Source organism: Scyliorhinus canicula, chromosome 1 (assembly GCF_902713615.1).
Source record: "Scyliorhinus canicula chromosome 1, sScyCan1.1, whole genome shotgun sequence".
Taxonomy (NCBI): domain Eukaryota; kingdom Metazoa; phylum Chordata; class Chondrichthyes; order Carcharhiniformes; family Scyliorhinidae; genus Scyliorhinus; species Scyliorhinus canicula.
Genome location: NC_052146.1, coordinates 214,688,748 through 214,710,362, shown reverse-complemented (window position 1 = coordinate 214,710,362; position 21,615 = coordinate 214,688,748). Strand labels below are relative to the sequence as shown.

At 41.8% G+C, this 21,615-nt stretch overlaps 1 protein-coding gene and 1 long non-coding RNA gene across 5 annotated transcripts in view; one reads left to right on the top strand and one right to left on the bottom strand.

Annotated features, from left to right (window-relative positions):
• Positions 1 to 2,192: 2,192 nt before the first annotated feature.
• On the bottom strand, positions 2,193 to 8,965 carry LOC119971606. Its single transcript, XR_005461874.1, has 3 exons — positions 8,874 to 8,965; positions 7,264 to 8,018; positions 2,193 to 4,262 (listed from the first exon to the last, which is right to left on the bottom strand). It is a non-coding gene; the product is annotated as an uncharacterized LOC119971606 (long non-coding RNA).
• A 284-nt stretch (positions 8,966 to 9,249) lies between these two features.
• LOC119971580 (homeobox protein Meis1) overlaps positions 9,250 to 21,615 on the top strand; it is a 239,591-nt gene continuing 227,225 nt past the window's right edge. For all 4 annotated transcript variants that reach the window (XM_038807358.1, XM_038807350.1, XM_038807375.1 and 1 more), the window contains exons 1-6: positions 9,250 to 9,744; positions 10,020 to 10,246; positions 10,871 to 11,012; positions 11,607 to 11,657; positions 12,672 to 12,722; positions 13,710 to 13,862. In XM_038807358.1, coding sequence (XP_038663286.1) covers positions 9,733 to 9,744; positions 10,020 to 10,246; positions 10,871 to 11,012; positions 11,607 to 11,657; positions 12,672 to 12,722; positions 13,710 to 13,862 — 636 coding nt within the window. In that variant the 5' untranslated portion in view covers positions 9,250 to 9,732. The remainder of the gene's footprint in view (positions 9,745 to 10,019; positions 10,247 to 10,870; positions 11,013 to 11,606; positions 11,658 to 12,671; positions 12,723 to 13,709; positions 13,863 to 21,615) is intronic.

Genomic DNA, 21,615 nt, shown 5'->3' with positions numbered 1-21,615 from the left:
AGAGGGAAGTTTTATCATTCTCTCCCTCAAAGCAAGCTAACTGAATGTAAGATATGAATCACAATTGCTTTTGGGCTCATTTAATGTTTGTATTGTTATATGTGTGCGTGACACATGGTCATGTTACAATATATAATGAATGTCAGAGTCCTCTGTGATCACTTGTAGATTATCTCACTGTAAACCTGCAATAATGACATTACAAATGCCTTTGATGTTCTTCCATAAATATCATACTATTGTGAGCTACTTTCAGCTGCTAATTTACTGTAGAAACTCATAGAGGTCTTTAAAGAACTTGATACTTTAAAAGAGCATTCCAGTTTCAGTACAACTTTGTCCCAGTTTATTTTTTTCACTGCTAATGGCAACGGAGAAATATTTGCATCAACCAGTGGTACAATAGCTAAACATTAAGAATAAAACTGCTACTGACAGCTGCATACAGCTTCCTTACTTTATGTCCCCTCCAGATAAAGAACCTTGGCTGAAAATAGCAATATTTACACCATCAGTGACTTAAATTAAATGTGCAACATGAATTATAAATAAGAGGGTGCGATTTGAAAGCTATGGTTCAGTCCTGAATTTCAGATGACAGTCATAAATGAGTTGATCTTCACTCTGTTATATCATCTGAACCTCCTTGATCATACTATAGTTTGAATGTTATATCTTGCTAACCATTATTCTGAATAATAACAAAATGCAAATAACTTTTAACTATGAATATTTCAAACTTTTATTTCTATGCTTGGTTGTCACTTTAAATATTTATTTTTAATTTCCTGCAGAATCTCACTTTCAATGCGAGTTGAATATGCATTTGCACAAGCATTTGTGAGACTCACATGTAACTTATTGTATTATCACATAAGAAAGGTACTTTGCAGGATTTTGTTTTACCACTACTGAACACCACTGATTCAGCATCTGATTCCACAGTATGAATGGCTAATATTTTGCATGTTAGAGGTTGAAATTGAAATCAGATTTTTTGGACTATCCATTTCTTTGGGTGTTGTAACATGAAGTTGTTCCCTGGAGTGAAACGTGCAAGTTGAATGTATTACATTTTCTTTCCGGGTGTAAGGAGAAATGCCATCCAATATTTCACTTTCTCAAAACAGCAGGTCCCTATAATGTATTTTTAAAAATTGAGGAAAAATTGGTTACTACATGGATTTTTTTTAAAAATCAGCACAAAACAAAATAACCCAAGATATGTTTGTCCAACACATTTTATTGCTGTGCAGCGTAATGATGCCTCAGATTGGCAGTGATTTTATTTTGTATTTTACAAGGCTTGTTCTAAATGTTTTAATCTTGTCAGTATTCAGTGTTTCAGTATTGATAAAAAATGAACCATCAATTGAACACTTCTAGTATAAATAAAATATTTAACCATTTATGAAACTTCCAATTCTTCTTTAAAACAATGCAAAGGAAAAACTTTGAAACTCTGAACTTCATGTTACATTTTAATACTTATAAATGTCAGTGAGGACAATATAACATGTTAGTTGATTGACAGCACAGTCCAAGGAATGAATTTCCTCTGTCTCCTTATTATGTCTTGATGTGCATTTGAAATGTTTTGTGCATGTAAATAGGCAGAATTGAGTGTGAAAATGTTGGTAAATATGTATCTTTGTTTATAAATGTTTTAGATGACCTCAATCTGAATATTTTAACTAAAGATATCTCATCTTCAGGATTAAATTAAATTGTGACAGTTGCAATGATTTTATTGGTATTGGGGGAGATAAATGAATTTAGGAAAGTGAATATTTAACATGCAAATGCTGTATGTGTAAATTAATGTATTTAAGTATGTAAATATATGTGTACAATTGTTCATTTGTGAAAGCTTCTAATTTTGCACATTCTGAAGCCAATTATTTTCGCAAAATACAAATAAACTGACATGACACTAAGTACATAATATGTTGCTAATGTAAATGCAATGATTTTCTGAAGACATGGGAAATACAAAAGCTTCCCACTATACAAATTCACTATTCCGTATTAACTGGACTCCGATTGCCTTATTGCCGACCCTAATAGAGTTGAAGGCGCCGTTGGTATCACAAAGCGAGAATACAATCTACTAAACATTTAGCAGCCAGTGATATTCCAGGTTCTCTTTCCGTCCAGAAGTTAAAAGAATTAAACAAAAACCATCCCAACAATTTACATTTTGGCCAATTTGTTTATTGTTTTTAATCATTAAAGATTCTACAGGATTCCTCACAAAATGCTTCTGAATATAATGTACATTTCAGAACAAAAGTGCTGTTTAGGTTGTTGTAAAATAGTTTTTCCCATTCGTGTTTCCTGGAGCATAAACCCCTTTTGTTCCTCACAATATTTCACAGGAATAAATTCATTTGGAGAAACTGACGCTGGAAGCTTTTTACAAATGTAAAAAAAGATTGGGCGATTAGATTACCTTACTGAAATAGATCCCACTTGTAGTACATTCACATGCAAAGATAATTGCTACAGAAAAGAATTGCCTAGTCCTTAAAACGTTACTAAAGTTGGATAAGGTATGAATAAGAGTTACAACCTTCCGTGGAAACGTATTAGTGTGTGGCAGGCAAAACAGACTTATCCGAGGAGAAAGGGTCGAAGGAAGATATTGGAGATTCCTCCATTGCCTCGTCTGCTGACGAAGTTGTTACTCAATCTTTTCAGATTGTACCGACCGAATAGTTTTTGACTGTTTAACTAATATTCGACTGAAAGAGATGGACGCGACGTTACAAGTCCATGAATAGGTGTAGTCAGAGTGCTGTGTAGGATTCCTCTCTTCGCCAGAGAGGTGACTGCTGGATTTCAGAAAAGTGTGCAGATACAGTTTCAATAACTCGGGAATAATTTTAACATGTCTATCTGCACTAAAGCACCGAAACCTGTTGTCCTCCACTAACTCGGACTTAGAATATATTCTGTAAATTAAACACAAAGGGAAGCTAAAAACAACAACGATATTTTACATTTAACCACATTGGTAACATACTGGGAGAAGGGTGAAGGGGACAAACACTTCGAAATGTAAAAACTTATTAACATTATCAATGATTTACCGCAAACACCCCAAGTATTTGAAGGATAAAATCATCTTAATAACTGTTTGCAAACCAGCTATTATGTTCGACGAATTTATTACTGCAACGCAAACTCTAATACTTTAAATTAACGTCAATCATGTAAATCATTGCTTCATGTAGACTTCCAATTATTCTTTGATCTATAATACTTCAGAAAAGCGTCAATTAATTAATTTAAAAGATTACAGATTAATGCACCATTTACAATGTATCTGTGCCTGGCAGTGACACCTGTACAAAGCATGAAAGCCGAGAACCCCGGGAGTAAAGAAGTGAAAGCGAGGAGTCCAGCGAATAATAATGTCTTTATTATATAGGGACCAATATTTATTGCAGCCATTGAAACAAAAAGATCATCGCTCCTCCATAATTTATGTAGGATAGCTTTATGTATGATTAAACGTCCTAATATATATTTATAATTCAAGCATTGGACACGCATTAAAATATGCACTTAATGGCAAATAAATCGCATTAATATCGATAGGTGCAAACAGGTTATTTTAACAGAAGTTGGGAGCGTAAGGGGAAATTTAATTTAAACTGTCAGCTTTTTGATACCAGCATCAGGTTTTAGTTTGAACCTTTTGTAACATTTGGATTTCCAAACGCCACTGCCGGAGCTCCAGATAATTTTTTGCACTGAGAATTAGTATAGTTCACCATATTTGAGAGCGGTCGTTTTGTTTCTGCGCACCTTTTGGCGTTTGATTTTAAACGGTTGCAACTGGGCAGAGAGGGATTTGGAAAGTGTACCCTGTGATAATGGGAAAGCTTAAAGTTGTCCAGCTCCTCCAGGCCGTTGTGTCCTCAGTAAATAAGCAGAGTCCACCCCAGCTTCAATTCATTCAGTCGTGAAGGGAGTCGCAAAACGGGATTAGAGTGTACAATTTGGCCAAGTCTGTTTAATTGAAGGAAGTTCTCAGCTCGGCCTGGGGGTTCTGTGAATACAACATTCCTGGGTTTAAACCGCAGGCAATCACATCAAACTTGTCAAACAATGCGGAGGGCACTACATTCAGTGCGGTAACAATCTCTTATCAGTTTCTCTTTTTTAAATATATCAGTGGCACCTTTCAAATATTTGGGTATGTCGGGATCGGTGCTGCTGTGCCGATGTCCTGTAGACGGCGCAAGAGTGTCACCCTGAGAGAGAACAAACACACAGGCAGGATCAGGAGGGGGGCAGAGTCAGACCAGGAGACCGGGGCAGCCCCTCCATTCTCTCTGACCATCTTAAAACTTAAGTCTTTTCTATAGAATTTACCGCCGGCTCGCCTCTTTCGATATCCTTCCAATGCCTTTCCCCCCTCAAATGTCAGACTGAATATTCAGAGGCAGTAACAAGTTAGGCACAATTTAATTCGTTCCATTGCCGGGAATGCGGTCCAAACAGCAAGTTACTCACGGCCACTGTGAGGCAAAAAATAAATAAAATATCTTCCATTGAGAGAGAGAAAAAAATAGGACGAGACATTTGCTTGCAATCTTACCTGAACGGGGTGAAATAATCATTGCCTGTAGGAATGTTCCCCAAGGTGGGAGGTATAAGTGGCGCATTCAGATGGGTAAAATGCTAACATGTTCACAAGTTAAAATATTCCAAGAGTGGTTAGGGAGGTTTGTAAAGGTGACAGTGCGTGCTATATTTGACACGGATTGCTCAGCGCTGGCTATATTGCTAATTCACTATCTCGCTTAAACAATTCTCACCAACACATCTACACAGAACTTTTGGCTCTGCGGCTCCGAATTCTATCCGGAGCGTTTATGGTTACTTTGAAAGAAGGAGTTTCAATGTTTCAACAATAAAATTCTGACTGCGCTCACGGACAGACGATGAACATCGCCTAGATGCCAATTAATTGCAATCACTATGTGACTTTCTGAGAATAAATTAATGCAGAGCTTAATAGCGACTCACAGCTTGGGACACGCAATCCTGGTTAAGTTGTTAACTCGCTTGATTTTTTTTATGGTGCAGAGATTGTTTCCCCATTTTAGCTCCTTGATTGCGAAGTCTTGATTTGTTTTTAATTTTTTAAAAAAGAAATTGACAAGATCGTAGGACGGCGGGTCCAAACCGCGAAGGCTTTCCCCGGCATCGCGCGAGGGCGGAGAATTCCTTGGGAAGTTTCGGTCGTCGGATTCCTGAAAGTATTTTAGACTGAGGTTGTGGAACTGTCCTCTTGCCTTGTAACCCAGGCTGACCTCTGGATGACATCAAGAGTGGACACAAGGCAGTCCTCTGTTTAAAGAAACATTTCATCACCACCCTCCCCACTTCCACGTAACCTCCCTCAAGTCATCAGCAGATACAAAGCCTACAAACTATTTAAAGCCTCCTAAATAGAAATTCGAAAGTTTATTTAAAATCGCTGTCACACTGAAAAGGAACCGGCGAACGTGTAAACGTACGTGGCAATGTGCGAGGCGCATCACTGTCAATTTACTAAATTGAACATCGACAGTGACTCTAACTTTGTGGCAAGGTTCTGAGGAGAGGAGGTTTTTTTTTGATAACTGTGAGTTGAGGTTACAATTAGGTCACTGTCTTAACACGACCAGGAACAGAGCAAATCTTTAGGAACATTTTCTCTGGCCAGAAGGGAAAACAGGGTGAGATCTCCTGCAATGCCCAGAGCAGTGGCCACATTACTGTCTGAACTAATGACCTTGATCAACTTCACACGCACCTCTCTTTCTCTCTCTCTCTCTCCCTTTCCTCCCCATTGTTTACTTTGCCCTTTCTCTCGATGGCCACCAATGTTGGCAGATTCGGCCGGGTTCAGAGATTCTCAGCGGAAAAAAAGAAAAGCACACAGCCCCTGGGGCGAGTGTATCGAGTGGCGAAGGGGCGTTCGCCCTCCCGGGCAATGACTGTGCTGCTCTCTCGGTGTGAGAACCCAACTGCCCCAGTGTGAGCAGAAACCCTGCTGAGCTTTAATACATCAGCAAAAACCAAACTCCAATGCACCGAAGATAGAGAAACACTAACTGAACACTCAACCATACGGTGTGTGGGCTTCAACCGTCAATAAACAGCATGTGGCGGCGATTATTAATACTGAAGATTCCTAAATAAATCCCAGGTTTTGATGGTCATTCCTGGATTTATATTGCAGTTATTTCAGCAATTGAATGAATGATTCCAAGATGGCATTTTTAAATGTATGTACTCTGCAGTAAATGTGATTTTTAAAAGCCTCAGGTTTTTTTTAAAATCACACATGTTAAGAAAAAATAATGCACGTATACATAGAGCTAATAAAAATATGAGATGTGTAAATTGATAGGGACAGAGAGATGCATGGAATCAAACCATTATTACCTGCTAATTGTTGAAATTATTGTTGTAAATGCTCTAAATGTACATGAAAAAGTAAACATTCTGCAGCTATACAGAATACAGTTTAACTAAGAATATCCAGGTATTCGAAAAGTATATTAAATCGAAAAGAGGAATTAGATTGAAATTTGCTCCTTTAGATTCGGCGCACTTTCTAATTAATGATGGTTTAATCCAGTGGATTATATTCCGTTATTGCGTGGATGTATTAAGAGGTCTTTTAAAGGAGGCGCTGTCCATTTTTAAACTCTTGCCTCCCATATTTACACTTTAATTTGGAGGAATTGAGCTCACAGAAGTTGTTTTCCAATTGAAACGTCTGAACTTTGCGGGATTTGACCTGGCGGGTTGGAATTGACTGTGACAGAACTTCTGAGAACGCCTTGACATTTAAATCGTACATCTTGCTAATAGAAATTTTATTTCGCTTTTTTTTTCAGTCGACGTTAGTCACCTCCCCGTGTAATGATTTAATGAGTAATCTATTGTAGCTGCCGGTGAGATCAGAACCCGCTCTCCGCCCCGTGTCCTAACAACTGGAAGAACTGCTCAGCAACAGCTAAAATCGCATCCACATGCGGTTTGACTAAATAAATTCATATCGTTCAACGTTAGCCCTGTAAAAGTAGACAATTGCCCACTTCTGGGGGACGGGGCGGGGGGTTAGAATGGGCACACACTCACTATTCAAATGGAATTTGTAATGACTTTTGCACTTTAGCGATGCCTTTTTGGGATCTTTCATTTCCAATCGTATTGGGTTAGTTTGGAGGAATTGCAAGAAAAATATTTTCTTACCTGAGACACTGGATGTCTTTAATACGTATGGGTACTCGGGCTGCATGGTTTTCCGATCGAGCGCCAGACTCCATCAGAACTGTCTAGAGGGTGGCTATCTCGGGGATGATATTTGATTATTATTTTTTTTCAAATGTTCAGTGCTTCTGATTTTCTGCTTCTCAATCAAAAGAAGTGACCGCTTGCCTATTTCATTGTCTCGGGGCGAATTGTTTACACGCGGGGGCATTTCGATCTAATTGTTATGGCAATGCAACTCTCACAAGTTTCTCGGCAACTTCTAACTGTGGCCCTTCAGTCTGATCAATGAAATTGTTTTATTTCATGTGGGACTCCCTCCTCCCGCCGCTCCCCCGAACCCCTCTCTACCCACAATCAAGAGTTTAAAAGCCAACGTTTAAAAATTACTCGAGATCAAAGAACTAGGTGTAACACTTTCAGAGGGAAACAAAAAAAGAAACATCCCTTTTTACAGAATAAAGTTAATCGAATGGATATGGCGAGGAGGGGGTTGACTCAGAGAGCAGGAGAGGGATTTTTTTTGGTCAGAAGTGAAGCTGGTGGCAGTCAGTCAGTGCTGCTTTGTGGAGCCGCCTCCGTCCATCCGTTTAAGCCAATCCCTTTGGCTACTGATGCATCCTCCGATAATTGATCACTGGAAGAGCCAATCATATCGTGGTCTTCCCACGGCGAGCTATGATTGGGCGTTGGCTCCATCTTCAGTGCCCACAGAGCTCCGGGCTAGCTCATTCTCTCTAGAAAACAGGGGGTGGGCAAGAGAGAAAGAGAGAGAGAGAGAGAGACAGCGACTAAAATGAGTGACCACAACTTGCTCCATCTGAGGGAACACCTTAGCAAAGTATAGCACGTAGCAACACCAGGGACGGGATGGACACGGAATTGTTGATTTCATTTTGAATCTCGGCGTAACAATTCGCAATGAGAAGTGACAATAGCGGGAAGCATTCATTAAACTAATAGATTTGGATAAATGGACAGGCGATCTTTAAGGGCTGGAGTAATCCCAACTGATTAGCTCGGGGAACAATGTCACAGAAGATTTGGCAAAAAGCACAGGAGAGAATATCACAATGTATAAATATTATACCACATAATTGAAGAGGAAACTGCATGTAACCAAACAGCGTGAATGACAATGCTAGATGTAATTTAAAGCCAGCAAGTCTGGTCATATTTATTTACCAAACAATATTTACATTATGCTCGGTAAATCAAAGCATTTCATTTGCAGTTTCCACATTCAGGCCAGTTAACTGGGAAGATGCGTCAAGACATCACCACAAATTGCTTTCGGTATTTGCTAGCAATTTCCATGCTTGGATCAAATGACAAAGCAATTGTTTTGATTTTTTTGTTTGGAAAGTTATCGATGCAAAGAAGCAGAAGCGGGACAGGACACACAATTGTTGAAAAGTCAACTTCGTCCTGTGTAACCTAGGAGTTTTTACTGAAAATTAGTAATGAAGTGATTTTAATTTTTTAAAAACTTGGTGGTGGGGTGCGGGCGGGGGGGGGGGGGGGGGGGGGGGGGGGGGGGGGGGGGGTGCTGTCGGACGTGCAGCTTGGAGGCGTGGGTGAGGAATGTGTACCTGTCGGTTGACGAGGTTTGCATTGCATGTGTCTCTGTGTGTCCCTGTTTGCAGCTCTCTCTCTCTCTCTCTCTTCCCCCACCCCTCCTGTGTGTGTGAGATGAGGTAGTCCAGTGCGCCTTGTGTAAGACGCGACCTGTTATGGCCACCACTGCTTCCGGGTTCCAGCATTCTCTCCAAATCCACCTCTGGCTCCGCAACACTGGGGCAGCGGCATCGGGCCCTTCAGAGAGCTCCAAACTCGGCAGAGAGTGGCAATCCCCCTCCCGTCCCCCGCACCGACTCTCCCGGGGGCTTCTCGCAGCCTCGGGTACGCAGAGCAGGCGGCCGGGGAGCTGCAGTCCTTGCGGGGCAGATCTCGCTGCCATCGCTAAGGTGTCACCCCCCCCCCCCCCTCCCCACCACCACCACTCCTCATCTCCACCCCCGACCGACCAGTGGAAGTGCAGAACGGATCATCATTTATTCACTACCTTGACAACCTTGCCTTGATTGACAGCTCGAGTGGCAGAAAGCCATGAGACACGGCAGTTTCGATTGAGGGGCGCTTTTCCTGGCTTTTGGGGGGGACGAGATTCTCCATGCTCCCAGACGCTGTGCTGGTGAAAAAGAATATTTATACACCGATATATAGATATATCGTTTCGCCGCTCAGAGATATTTCCCCACCACCACCACGACCCACCGCCCCGAGTGCATCCGAGTTTAAGCTGAAGACTTTGGGCGAGATCATCCACAGAAGGGGAATTACGGGGATCCTTGAGCTGCCTTTGGACTGGCGTGTTTATTTCTTTTTGATACTGGCCCTGTAGAAACTCCAGCAGAAGCTGCTACAGAGGGAAGGGTTCGAGACAGGCCGATGGCGCAGAGGGTGAGTGAGTTTTCCCCTTCCTAATATTGGATGTAGTTCCTGCCAAAGGCATGGTACAAGTGGACTACGGTCTGTCTCAGTCAGACGGCGCGGTGCTGACCGCTTGTGAAAACTTTTCACTTATTTTTCCCTTTCTCTCTCTCGCCCCTGTTCTGTCAATAACTTTGAATGTGAAGTCGTGCGGTGCGTTTTAACTTTGTTGACATGCTGGTTTCCCCGTCCTCACGTTTTTATTAAACAATCTCTCCTTCTCTCCCTCTCTCCCTTTTATACAGTATGATGAAATCTCACATTACGGGGGTATGGATGGAGTAGGGATACCGACTACAATGTATGGCGACCCTCACGCCCCCAGGTCTTTGCAGCCTGTCCACCACCTCAATCACGGGCCGCCGTTACACAGTCACCAATACCCGCACACAAACCACGCCAATGCCATGGCGCCGAGCATGGGGTCTTCTGTAAACGATGCATTAAAGAGAGATAAAGATTCCATTTACGGGTGGGTAGCTGCCACATTTTACCAATTGTTTTTCAAATTATTTCCGAGCTGGGACAAGAGACCTCACGCGTGACATGTTGGATTTATTCTATTTTAATGTTTTTTTTTTAAAAAGCAAAACTTTCATTTAACATGTGGATCACAGAGACTTTCATATTTAGAGTTTGTGGATGAGGTTTAGATTCGAGGTTTTCGAATAACCTGTGTCAGTTTAATTTCATTTGCAATTAATCGTTTTGATGAATATTTTTGTAAATTTAATTTTGGTGAGGTGGGGGAGGGGTGCTATATAAGCTTTCAAAACAAAAATTGGCGTCCAACATGGCTGATTTAAAAGGTTACCCTTCTGGGCCATTTTACTACCAAATTCTCGCTTATTTTGCATGTCTTGAGCGTTCCACTTTAAGGGGGCACTGCTAAGATTTTCAGTCATTAGAAAGCATCGCGGTCTATCTCCAGTAACTAATTTTGACACAGTTTATGACTGTAATTTATGTAAAGCCAGAAATCAACAAGTACTTTTCGGGGAAGTTCACTTGGTTATTCTGCTCGTCACTTAGAAGAGAAAAGAGAATCTCTCTCTGTTTTTTTGTATTGTCTTTGACATTCAATCCTTTCTTGCAGACATCCGCTGTTTCCCCTTTTAGCACTGATCTTTGAGAAATGCGAATTAGCAACTTGTACTCCTCGAGAGCCGGGGGTAGCAGGCGGTGATGTCTGTTCTTCCGAGTCTTTCAATGAAGATATAGCAGTGTTCGCCAAGCAGGTCAGCCATCACACATGTCCACTTCAATTTGAGAACATTTTTTAAAAATAAAATAAACTACCAATCATTTGTGCGGCTAAACCCACCTTTTCCTCTGGTGTGCAGCATGCCTGGTGTGCAAACTTGCAACACAAACCGTTGCTCGGCTAAAACAGCGAAATATGTAAAAGGATTGACAATGCCGAATTGAAGGGTCTTCAGAATGTTTGCCCCGAATCAGGGAGTGAAATTGCACAATTGTACAAACCGATCATAATCAGGGCAGTATTTTTTTTTTTGGTTGGTGCGTGTCAAGTTACTACCCGCCAGAGGAAACATAGTCGGCTTGTGGCTTTATTGTAAAGAAATCGCTGTTTTTGTAAGAAGTTGTTGATACCTTTAAAATGCTCCGGAGAAATATAGTAACTTACTTTGTGTTCAACCAAATGAATGTCTTAATCTTAATGCTTAGGTAAACTAATCTGATCGTTAATGTGTGTGAAATGTGTGTGCATCAGGAATTCTGAAAGTTTGGAATGTGTTTGAATGCATTCTGTCTAATACTGACTGTGTGGAGCGGGGGGAAATCACAATTTTATTATCTTCTCACTTTAGATTCGAGCTGAGAAACCTCTTTTTTCCTCAAATCCCGAGCTGGATAATTTGGTAAGCCTGGTAGCTTTTCAGAGGAAAGGAGATGCGGAGAAACTTGTGAACGCGCTCTTGATTAATCCAAACACACACACACATATATATTATACATATTAGCGAAATCCACACTGCGTCCTTGAGTTAACTCCGACATACACGGCGATGTTTTCAGTTTAATACACTCCCCTGTTTTGAGAGTCACTAAACGAGGATAATGATCGTTACAATCCATTGCAAATCTGCGCTTTTGATTTTATGATAGCTTTAGCTGTCACCAACGATAACCATCGCGCTTAGTTATTGTATGGCTGTCAATCCACTTAAGATGATGTGTGATTTTTATTTATTAAATTTTTTGTTCTTTCGGTTGCATGACTGTTTCTCCTGAGACCTGGGAGTTTCGGTGATTGTTGTTGACCACACTCCGCCACCCCTTCACCTTCCAGCTCCCAAGTCCTAGTTAATGCAAATGGTCACTTTGAGTAGAGGCTCCCCTGAAGAATTTAAAGAGTGGCTTTTTTTTTTAAAGAAAAAAGTCCAGCCGCCACCCCCCCCCCCCACCCCCCCCCCCTCTCCCACCACCACCACCCACCCCATGATTTCATTCCACCATTTAAAAATGAAAACTAAAGTTTGCTTCATTTGTAGGAGGCTGTAAATGAGAGGGAGTGCGTGTTGCTTGGTCGAGGAGACACACGGATGTGTTCTCTTGCCAGCCCCTCTATATGTCCAGGACAAACTTCTGACGTTGATTTCGCTACATAGGTAGCATGGAATAAAATGGAGCTGCACTGATTAAATTTTACTGCCTTTATAACACATCCAACTCCCCCAGCTACCACCCCCCCCCCCCCCCCGCCCCCCCCCCCCCCAGAACCACCACCGCCAGCCCCCCATCCACTGCCACACACAGATGTTAGGAATATTAAAGGTTTTTAACCATTGCAACTAATAGGAGCAGTGAGCATAATAAGAACATTCCTTTTGTGTGTTCTGGGTGCTAATAGATGTTTACACCTTCCTTTACAGATGATCCAAGCCATACAAGTATTAAGGTTTCACCTTTTGGAATTAGAGAAGGTAATTTTTCATGTTCCTGTGTTTTTTTTAGATTGTCTTATACAGTAGTTCTCATTGCGAGTACATTTACATGAATGTCTTGCTTTCTCTCCCCCCCCCCCCCCCCCCCCCCCTCTGTAATTAGTGTCAAAGGCAATCTTGGAACACATTTATCTCGCTGTTTAATTACAATTTCTGCCACTAAAACCCTGACCACAAACGCCCCAACGTTTTGTTCATTTTAATCTCGCGGTGGGATTTAATTTTGATCATCTTTTTAACACAAACCCTCTTTTTCCCCCCATTGAGACTAAACATTTCCAACAGTCTAAAGATGTAAACAATCTGCCGATTATGACTAATTAGACTGGAAATCATAATATTTTGTCCTGTTTGTCCGCGGGGAATATTTTAATGAAATATAAAGGAGAAACCGTGCTTTTTAGAGGGGATAACACGGCCGGGTGACGGTAATTGTGGGCAGCGCGTTTGGCCATGTTTAGATTCTGCTACAACATATACATATATAGACCTGGTGAGGACTATGGACAGTGTATCTGAGGGCACGGCATTGATAGACATCTGTGTCATATTCAAATTCTACACATCTCTCTTTGTGTGCTCAGGGCTCCTCAAAGGTTATAATGAAATAACTAGATGAAATTAAACTGTTTACCTTAAATGTCACTCATGCAGGTCACTCCTGTAATGGTCACAACCCCGGGAGCAGCTGAATTTAACACGGGTGTTGAATATGTTGTAGCTGTGAATCATCTTGTCACTGTCAATTTTCGGCGATATCTCTATTTTGCAGAAGTTATTCCAAATTCTTGATGCGTGCGTCTCTGGGGGATAATTGTAATGTTCCCAAGTGCTTCCAACTATTTTGAACCGCATGTCATAGGCCGGGCCTGTACATGTCACTTCCATTTCTGTCTTTTTTTTTGAGGGGGGGGGGGGTCTGTTTTATTTTTCCCACTATTATTTTCTCACTTGCTCCCATTGTAGGTACACGAATTATGTGACAATTTCTGCCATCGGTATATAAGCTGCTTGAAAGGAAAAATGCCCATCGATTTGGTTATTGATGAAAGAGAGGGTGGTTCAAAATCAGACAGCGAGGATATCACTAGATCATCATCTGTTAACATTACGGATCAGGTATGGAGCTCTTAGCTTGAATTTGAATTCGGAATGTTTGCTCCTGGTTATTTGCATATTATCAACATCCGATGAATTTCTGTCGAAAGGAATATTGTACACAAGTGCTTATTGTGTGCTCATTATAGATCGGCTCTCAGATTGGAGCTTTTGCAGAACGGTGGTTGGAAAGTTGACCAGGCTCTTGTCGCTTTTCACTTCGCTTCTTTGAGGATTTTATGTGGTGGAAATTGGTGTCGGTGAGAGATAGGGAACTTATTTTTTTAATGTAACTGCCTGCCGCTGAGAGGCTAGTGTTCAAAATGTGTGTGTGTGTGTGTGTGTGAGTGTGCAGAGGGGAGAGAAAACTGTCTCATGGTGTAACCTGCCTCGTGTCCCATGCTTCCATGAGCCTGGTTTGGTAGCTTCCTACCCGGCCGATGGCCCGTACGGCTGAGCCATGTATTCCGGCCGGTGGTTCAGATTAGGGAGACCTGGTGCTCCGCCCGTTCACCCCCTCCAATAACCCCCCCCTCCCCCCCCCCCAAAGGTGGAATTTGGCGATGGATGGCATCATTTTTTTGTCTTGCTAAAAAGTAATGACTCGGGAGGCGACCCATTAAGAACTTGCTCTGAGCTTCACAGAAGACTGTCCGCTTGGAGATTTCCTCGGCGGCTTCATTTAAGATGAGGAAGAGAGGGCGACAATTGCTGGGTCTGCCGGCCGCCCACCGCGGCCCGGATTCGGTGAGACTCTGGAAGAAGGAGTCGGTGCCCATGGGAACAGGGCAGTTGGGAAAGTGCAGCCGCCGGTTGGGCTTTGCTTTTTTTCTATTGGACAAAAGGCAGCGACTGAGGGGCTGGGACCGCGGGAGAGAATAAATTACATTCATTACTGTGGCTTTTGTCAAAAGTGGAAATGAGCACTTTTGGCGGCAGCTCTGTGCTTGTCCGCTGCTTTCACAGTAAGCCCAGCCGGGACCTGAACCAACAGCTCATTCTCATCAGGCTGCAACCAGGATTGTTCCCTCCAGGAGCCAGGACACCCACACAAACTGTTACACCCCCCCCCCCCCCCCCATCTAGTGACATGGGAAAATGTATTTACTTTTCACAGCAAGGTTGGGTTGGGTGGTGGGCGAAGCAATTCCATACACTGCTCTGTTTTAACAAGAGGATATGCCGAGGCAGGTAAAATGGGTGTGTTAAAATCACACTGCAATATCTATATATACACACATGAAGTCATGTAGGCATCTGTATTTGATAGACAACACGATGGGGACGGCACAGTCATGACAGAATAATCGGATCGTTAGAATAAGCTCAGACATTATCATTTCCTACCGTGTCTAACCAGAGGGGCATTTCATTGAAAGTTCTCGCTCAGTAAAATTGGCGCCGCTTCTTAGCCGAGTACAAGGGAAGTTTCACTTTCTCCGCGGCTTTCTCGCATTGACAGAATGGTGTGGAAATAGACGCTATCCCTAAACCCTGGACCCCGCCGACACCGCTTCTTCAACGTGCTACACGAGCCCGGGGGGGGGGGGGGGGGGGGGAACAATTCCTTTGGGGGAATAAGAAAGCTTTCACATTTTGCAGCGAATTCCGTTTTGAGCAAGAGTGCGATTTTTCATTCCCAAATTTACTGGCCTAAAATTCTGTTGGCTATAAACAGCCGAAGCTGGCCAGGCGCAGATTGGAAAGAGCTATTTTACAAAAAGAAATTCACGTATTGCTTCAGGGCATGAGTGAGATCAACACGTTAATTGCCCTCCGAAATGAAGATTTATACCTTTCTTCTTCAGTCAGTCATTATTCATTTAATGTTCCTATTCCGCAGCCACGGCTGAAATCAGCCTTCTTTGTAATTGTGGTGGTTTTGATTTCAGGATTGTTTGTGAAGGAAAGTTGACTTTTTAAAGCAAAATCTGTTTACCTTGAGAAAAGTTTAAAGGTGACCCCCCCCCCCCCCCCCTTGTGTTTTTTTTACTTTAAAAACTTTCTAGTTTACATTTAGATTGTAATTAGTGACAGCACATCTAGATTCTCCCATGCTCTATGTATTTTTAATATCTGCCCACGGGCGTAAAATAAGCAAATTAATTGGACGGAAAAAAAGGTTGGTTATTTACCAGCGATGTCAAAAAAGGGATTATGTTCTGGTCCCGGCCTATACACATTTTTTACTTTTGGAAGGCCTGGTTGTCAGTTTTGTCCGAGGTTGGGACTTGCTTTACTGTGTCTTGTTCTGGCTTTCATTTTGTTGGGCTGGGTAGAGCCTGGACTCCTCCCTGCTCCAGTAGCTGGTAGGTAAAGTGAGAGGCCGCACTGGCCCTGAATGTGGTTGACCCAGTTTACGTCCTTGGCGAGTATCCCCCAACAAACATTTGTGGCTCGTTACGAATCGCATGCAAACAGAAACTCTCACTCAGGGAATAGTTTGTCTTTAACTGCATTGTCCATGGACGCTGCGCTTCTTTGTACGTTAATGTATCTCCTGAGCGCTTGCTGCAATCATGTTTTCCGCTTGGAAGGACAAAATTGCTCGAAGCCTATTCAGTTTTTCATCTCCCTGATTCCAACAACCGGCACTGAGCCTATATTCTCTCCTTTCTTTTCTTGTCCACACCACTCCACTTTGCCCACAGATTCTCAAGTAGCAGTGGAGGACAGGGATCACACCATGAATGTTACACTGGCTGGCATTGTAACATCACCTCATTGGCACTGCCACGTGGCTCAACAGTGCCCATCGTGGCATGGACTGGCACTGTCACATGACTCAATTGGCACCATCACATCACACAATTGGCACTGTCACATGGCTCCATTGGCACTATCACATGATTCCATTTACACCATCAGGGCTCCATTGGCACTATCACATGATTCCATTTACACCATAAGGGCTCCATTGGCACCATCGCATGATTCCATTTACACCATAAGGGCTCCATTGGCACTATCACATGATTCCATTTACACCATCAGGGCTCCATTGGCACTATCACATGATTCCATTTACACTGTCACATGGCTCCATTGGCACCATCACATGATTCCATTTACACCATAAGGGCTCCATTGGCACTATCACATGATTCCATTTACACTGTCACATGGCTCCATTGGCACCGTCACATGATTCCATTTACACCATAAGGGCTCCATTGGCACTATCGCATGATTCCATTTACACCATCAGGACTCCATTGGCACTATCTCATGATTCCATTTACACTGTCACATGGCTCCATTGGCACCATCACATGATTCCATTTACACCATCAGGGCTCCATTGGCACTATCACTTGATTCCATTTACACTGTCACATGGCTCAATTGGCACCGTCACATGATTCCGTTGGCACTGTCACGTGACCCAACATGCCCACTGTTACATTGACTGGTATTGTCATGTGCCCCCGGCTCCATCCCGAATGGGGCTGGCCTTAGTCCTACTTGCCTGACTGCCCACCTCTGTCGCCTGGGCTCCTCCGCAGCTTCCCCATGGCCGATTCCGGCTGAAGGCTGATACTTTTCCCGGGATTGTTGCAGTTTCCCCGCCACATCATTTCACACTTACACCCAAGCAGCGAACTCTGCCGGCGGGTGACGTCTCACTGAGTTTACTGCCTTTGTACTTTGGCTGTAATTTTTACAATAATAGTTGGTGGTTTGCCGTAGTTTTAAGATTGCCGAATACAAAATTGTATGGAACAATACCTGCCAAATTTATTTCCCGTTTCCAACTGAGAAAATAATCGGAAAGCCAGCCAGCAGAATACGTTTAATTGTCCCGTCAGCTTAAAAGAAGTTATAATTATTAACATTATTTTGTGATTCTGTACACAAATTTGATTTGAATATTGTAAACAGAGGACAATTCAATCGAACAATTCCCATAATATAAAACACGGGAATAAAATTCACCCGTGCAAAAAGCAAGGGCAGCAAAGTACGAAACTAAATTTGTAACTTTAATTCACATTTATTTATATATATACGTATATATCTTTCGGGTTTTCCGTTTCCTTCTCTCTTTTTTCTTAAGCAGTGAACATGCTGGAGGTGTGTTGTGGTGTAATGGAGAGGGTGGTAAAGGCTACAACAACCATGAAATTTAAGGTGTATGAAATTATGTGACTCATACCATTGGATAACTGGGAACTAAACTTGACAGCAGATTCTTGCTAACGTGTCTTATCTAATTGAATGTAAGGATACTGGATATTATGTCAGGAATTAGGAAAATCTAAGAGGCGTTAAACGTCCGTCACTGTGAATTTTATCTTTATAATGTATATTGATAGCTTTAGTGTTATCATATCATCAAATAGTAATTAAGTTTCTTTTTACTTCGCATTAGCCAGGATTGTTCGAAGTTGTAACATAGCCTAAGATTCTTCCTCACTTCTTGTGAATTGGACTCTCAGCTTTGTCCAGAGATAACTACGCACTGTTAAAGGCTAAATTCACACAACTTGCTTGGGTCCAATTAATATTTGTTTCACCAACGCAGTTAGAGAAAGAGTGTGTTTTTGTAGCTTTAAGATTTCATTTAAAAGTCTCGAGCTTAAACATTGCTACAAAATATCGCAATGTAGCAAAGTTTACAACAGCCGTTGTATGTTTCAAAGGAAAACACAAATGAGTCCTAAAAATATCTCATATCCAAACAGTTTTGGGCTGTATGGGCTCTGAGATGTACAATCTTCATTCCAGTGTCAGGCTTATTCTGAATTAACATGTGCTGTCCGTGCTTTCTTTATTGTGTGATGCTTTCGTTTTTTTGACTGCCCTTTACCCGAGTATAATTTTTTAAAATTCGCAATTAAATCATGTTCCAAAAGAAATTGTGCAAATCTCTCACTGTAAGCGACTTTGTCCATTATATTTGGTAGAAGAGATCTGGGTTAATTTCTTGCTGTACACATTTTTTATTTTAATATGCAGGTTAATTCTGAAGTTAATGCACATTACCTGAAACAATCAAAATTAATATTTCCCCATAGAGTTAAAAGTTACACAAACTGTCTGCAGTTTTGTTATCTGTTGCTCTATCTTTACGGTCCTTATGCTGTAAAGTTTGCAAAGTTTTTACAGATGATCATGAACTGGAATATTAGTTATTCAATGCAGAAAATCTTTTATTCATATGTTGCTTTAGAGTTTTAAAAAAAATACTTTTTATGTAACTTTTGATATTCTGTTGAGAAATGAGAGCTAAATGTATTATGACATATCAGATGGGAAAAATTAGTCAACTGTATTTTCAGATTACAACAATTTTATAGACAGTTTATTAAGTGTTTAAAACTGTCACTCTCACAACATGTTGTGTTCCAGAGAGAGGATAGCACATGGGTCCTGGTATGATAGCATACGTAACCAGTGAGTGGACCTGGGTGCAGGTGTTACATCTGGTACTTCCATTGTTTGACGTGCTCCTAATAACTCTATTTGAGGAATGGCTAACTGATGCTAGTTGGCAAAAGTTTAAGATAAAAATGATTATAAATGAAGTAAAATCTGGGCCTACTTTGTAGTTCTGCACTTTGTCTTGGAAACACACATTTGGATGTAATGATTCAATTGGTATTCGATAGCTTGGGATTGGGTTCTCTTGATGTGTGGATATTTCAGAGAGCTTTTTTTACATTGATGATATGTTTGAACAAAATTTCTCAAAGTTTAATATGTCTAAGAATTTCTGGGTTGGGTGGTGGTGTTTCTCAGTTTAATTGAGACGCTGTCTTTGTGGAAGTGTGCTAAAGGCAAATGACTACTTGGTAGGACGGTGCAGTTCCTGAGAATGGAAAATTTATTTCATGTCAAAATGGTTAAACCGATAATAATAACCTCTTATTGTCACAAGTAGGCTTCAATGAAGTTACTGTGAAAAGCCCCTAGTCGCCACAAGTCAGCTGTTTAGCCCACTGTGGTAAACCAGCCCCTGTCACTGTGGAGGCCACAGCCATTGGATAAACCATGTTATTCAAGTCATTATTTAGTCCGATATAAAACTGATTTGTCTAATTTTCTGTTTTTGTGGACGTCTCCATTACTTCATAAGAATCAAACTATTCTTCATTTTTTCATCCACATTCAGATGTTTTCTATGTGTGCACCTCATCTCAATATTCTTTATTAATTTAGCACAGTAGGCTTGTAATGCAGAACAATGCCAGCAGCGCGGGTTCAATTCCCGTACCGGCCTCCCCGAACAGGCACCGGAATGTGGCGGCTGGGGGCTTTTCACAATAACTTAATTGAAGCCTTCTTGTGACAATAAGTGATTATTATATTATGTTCTGTTGCGATCTGATAATATTCTGAGTTGAATGTATGTATCTCATTAAGTCAATTGATGTAGGTGTTGTTGGCAAGGCTAGCATTTAGTGCCCATCCGTAATTGCCTGTGAGCAGGTGGCATTGAACTGCCCCTTGAACCACTAGTATGGGTACACCTACAGTATTATTAGGAAAAGAGTTTAAGGATTTCTGTCAAGAGACAGAGAAGAAAGATGATATAGTTCTAAGTCAGGATAGTGTGACTTAGAGGGAAGCGTGTCGGTGATAATGTTCCCATGCATCTGTTGCCCTTGTCCCTCTAGATGGTAGAAGTTGCCAGCTTGGGAAGTGTTCTCAAAGGAACTTTGGTGAATTGTTGCAAAGCATCTTGTAGATGGCCCACACTTCAGACATGGAGTGCCATTGTTGGAATGATTGGAAGTGGTGCAAATTAATTGGGCTGCTTTGACCTGGTTGGCATTGCGCTTCCTGAGTGTTGTTGGAGCAGGTAAATGGTGAATGTTCCATCACAATCTTGACTTGCATTTTATCGATGGTGGACAGGCTTTGGAGAATCAGGAGGATTGTCACTCGCTGCAGATTTTACAACCTCTGACTTGCTCCTGTAGGCACTGCATTTCTATGGCTAGTAACACACAGGATTTTGATAGCGGAGGATTTAGTGACGGTAATGCCATTGAATGGCAGGGGAGATAGTTAGATTCTCTCTTATTGGAGAAAGTCATTGCCTTGCACTTGGGTGGCATGAATGCTCCTTGCCTAAACATGATTCAGCCCAAAGCCTGAATGTTGCGTAGGTCTTGCTGCATGAGGTGTGGACTGCTTCAGTATCTGAGGTGTCACAAATGAAACTGAACACTGATAGCATCAGCAAAAATCCCCACTTCTTACTTTATGATAGAGGGATTCTTTGACCTAGGGCAGTACCTGAGGAATTCTTGCAGCAACACCCTGGGGCTGAGATGCTTATTTGTTTTCCTTCGTGATAGATATAACTCCTACCAGTGGACAGCTTGCCCCTGATTCCCATTGACTCCAGTTTTGCTAGGGCTCCTTGATGCCACATTTGATCAAATGCTGCCTTGTTGTCAAGGACATGAGTTCTCACCTCACCTCTGGAATTCAACTCTTTTGTCCTGTTTGAACCAAAGCTGTAATGAAATCTGGAACCAATGTTCCTGGCAGAACCCAAACAGAGCATTGGTGAGCAAGTTATTGTTTGAGCGCACTATTAACAACAACTTACATAATTTTGCTAACTGATGGGGCGGTAATTGGCTGGGTTGGTTTTGTCCTGCTTTTGTGTGCAGGACATACCTGGGCAATTTTCCACATTGCCGGGTAGATGTCAGTGTTGTCGCTGTACTGGAACAGCTTGTCTAAGGGTGCGGCTAGTTCTGGAGCAGAAGTCATCAGTACTGCAGTTGAGATGGTGTCATAGCCCGTAACTTTTGCT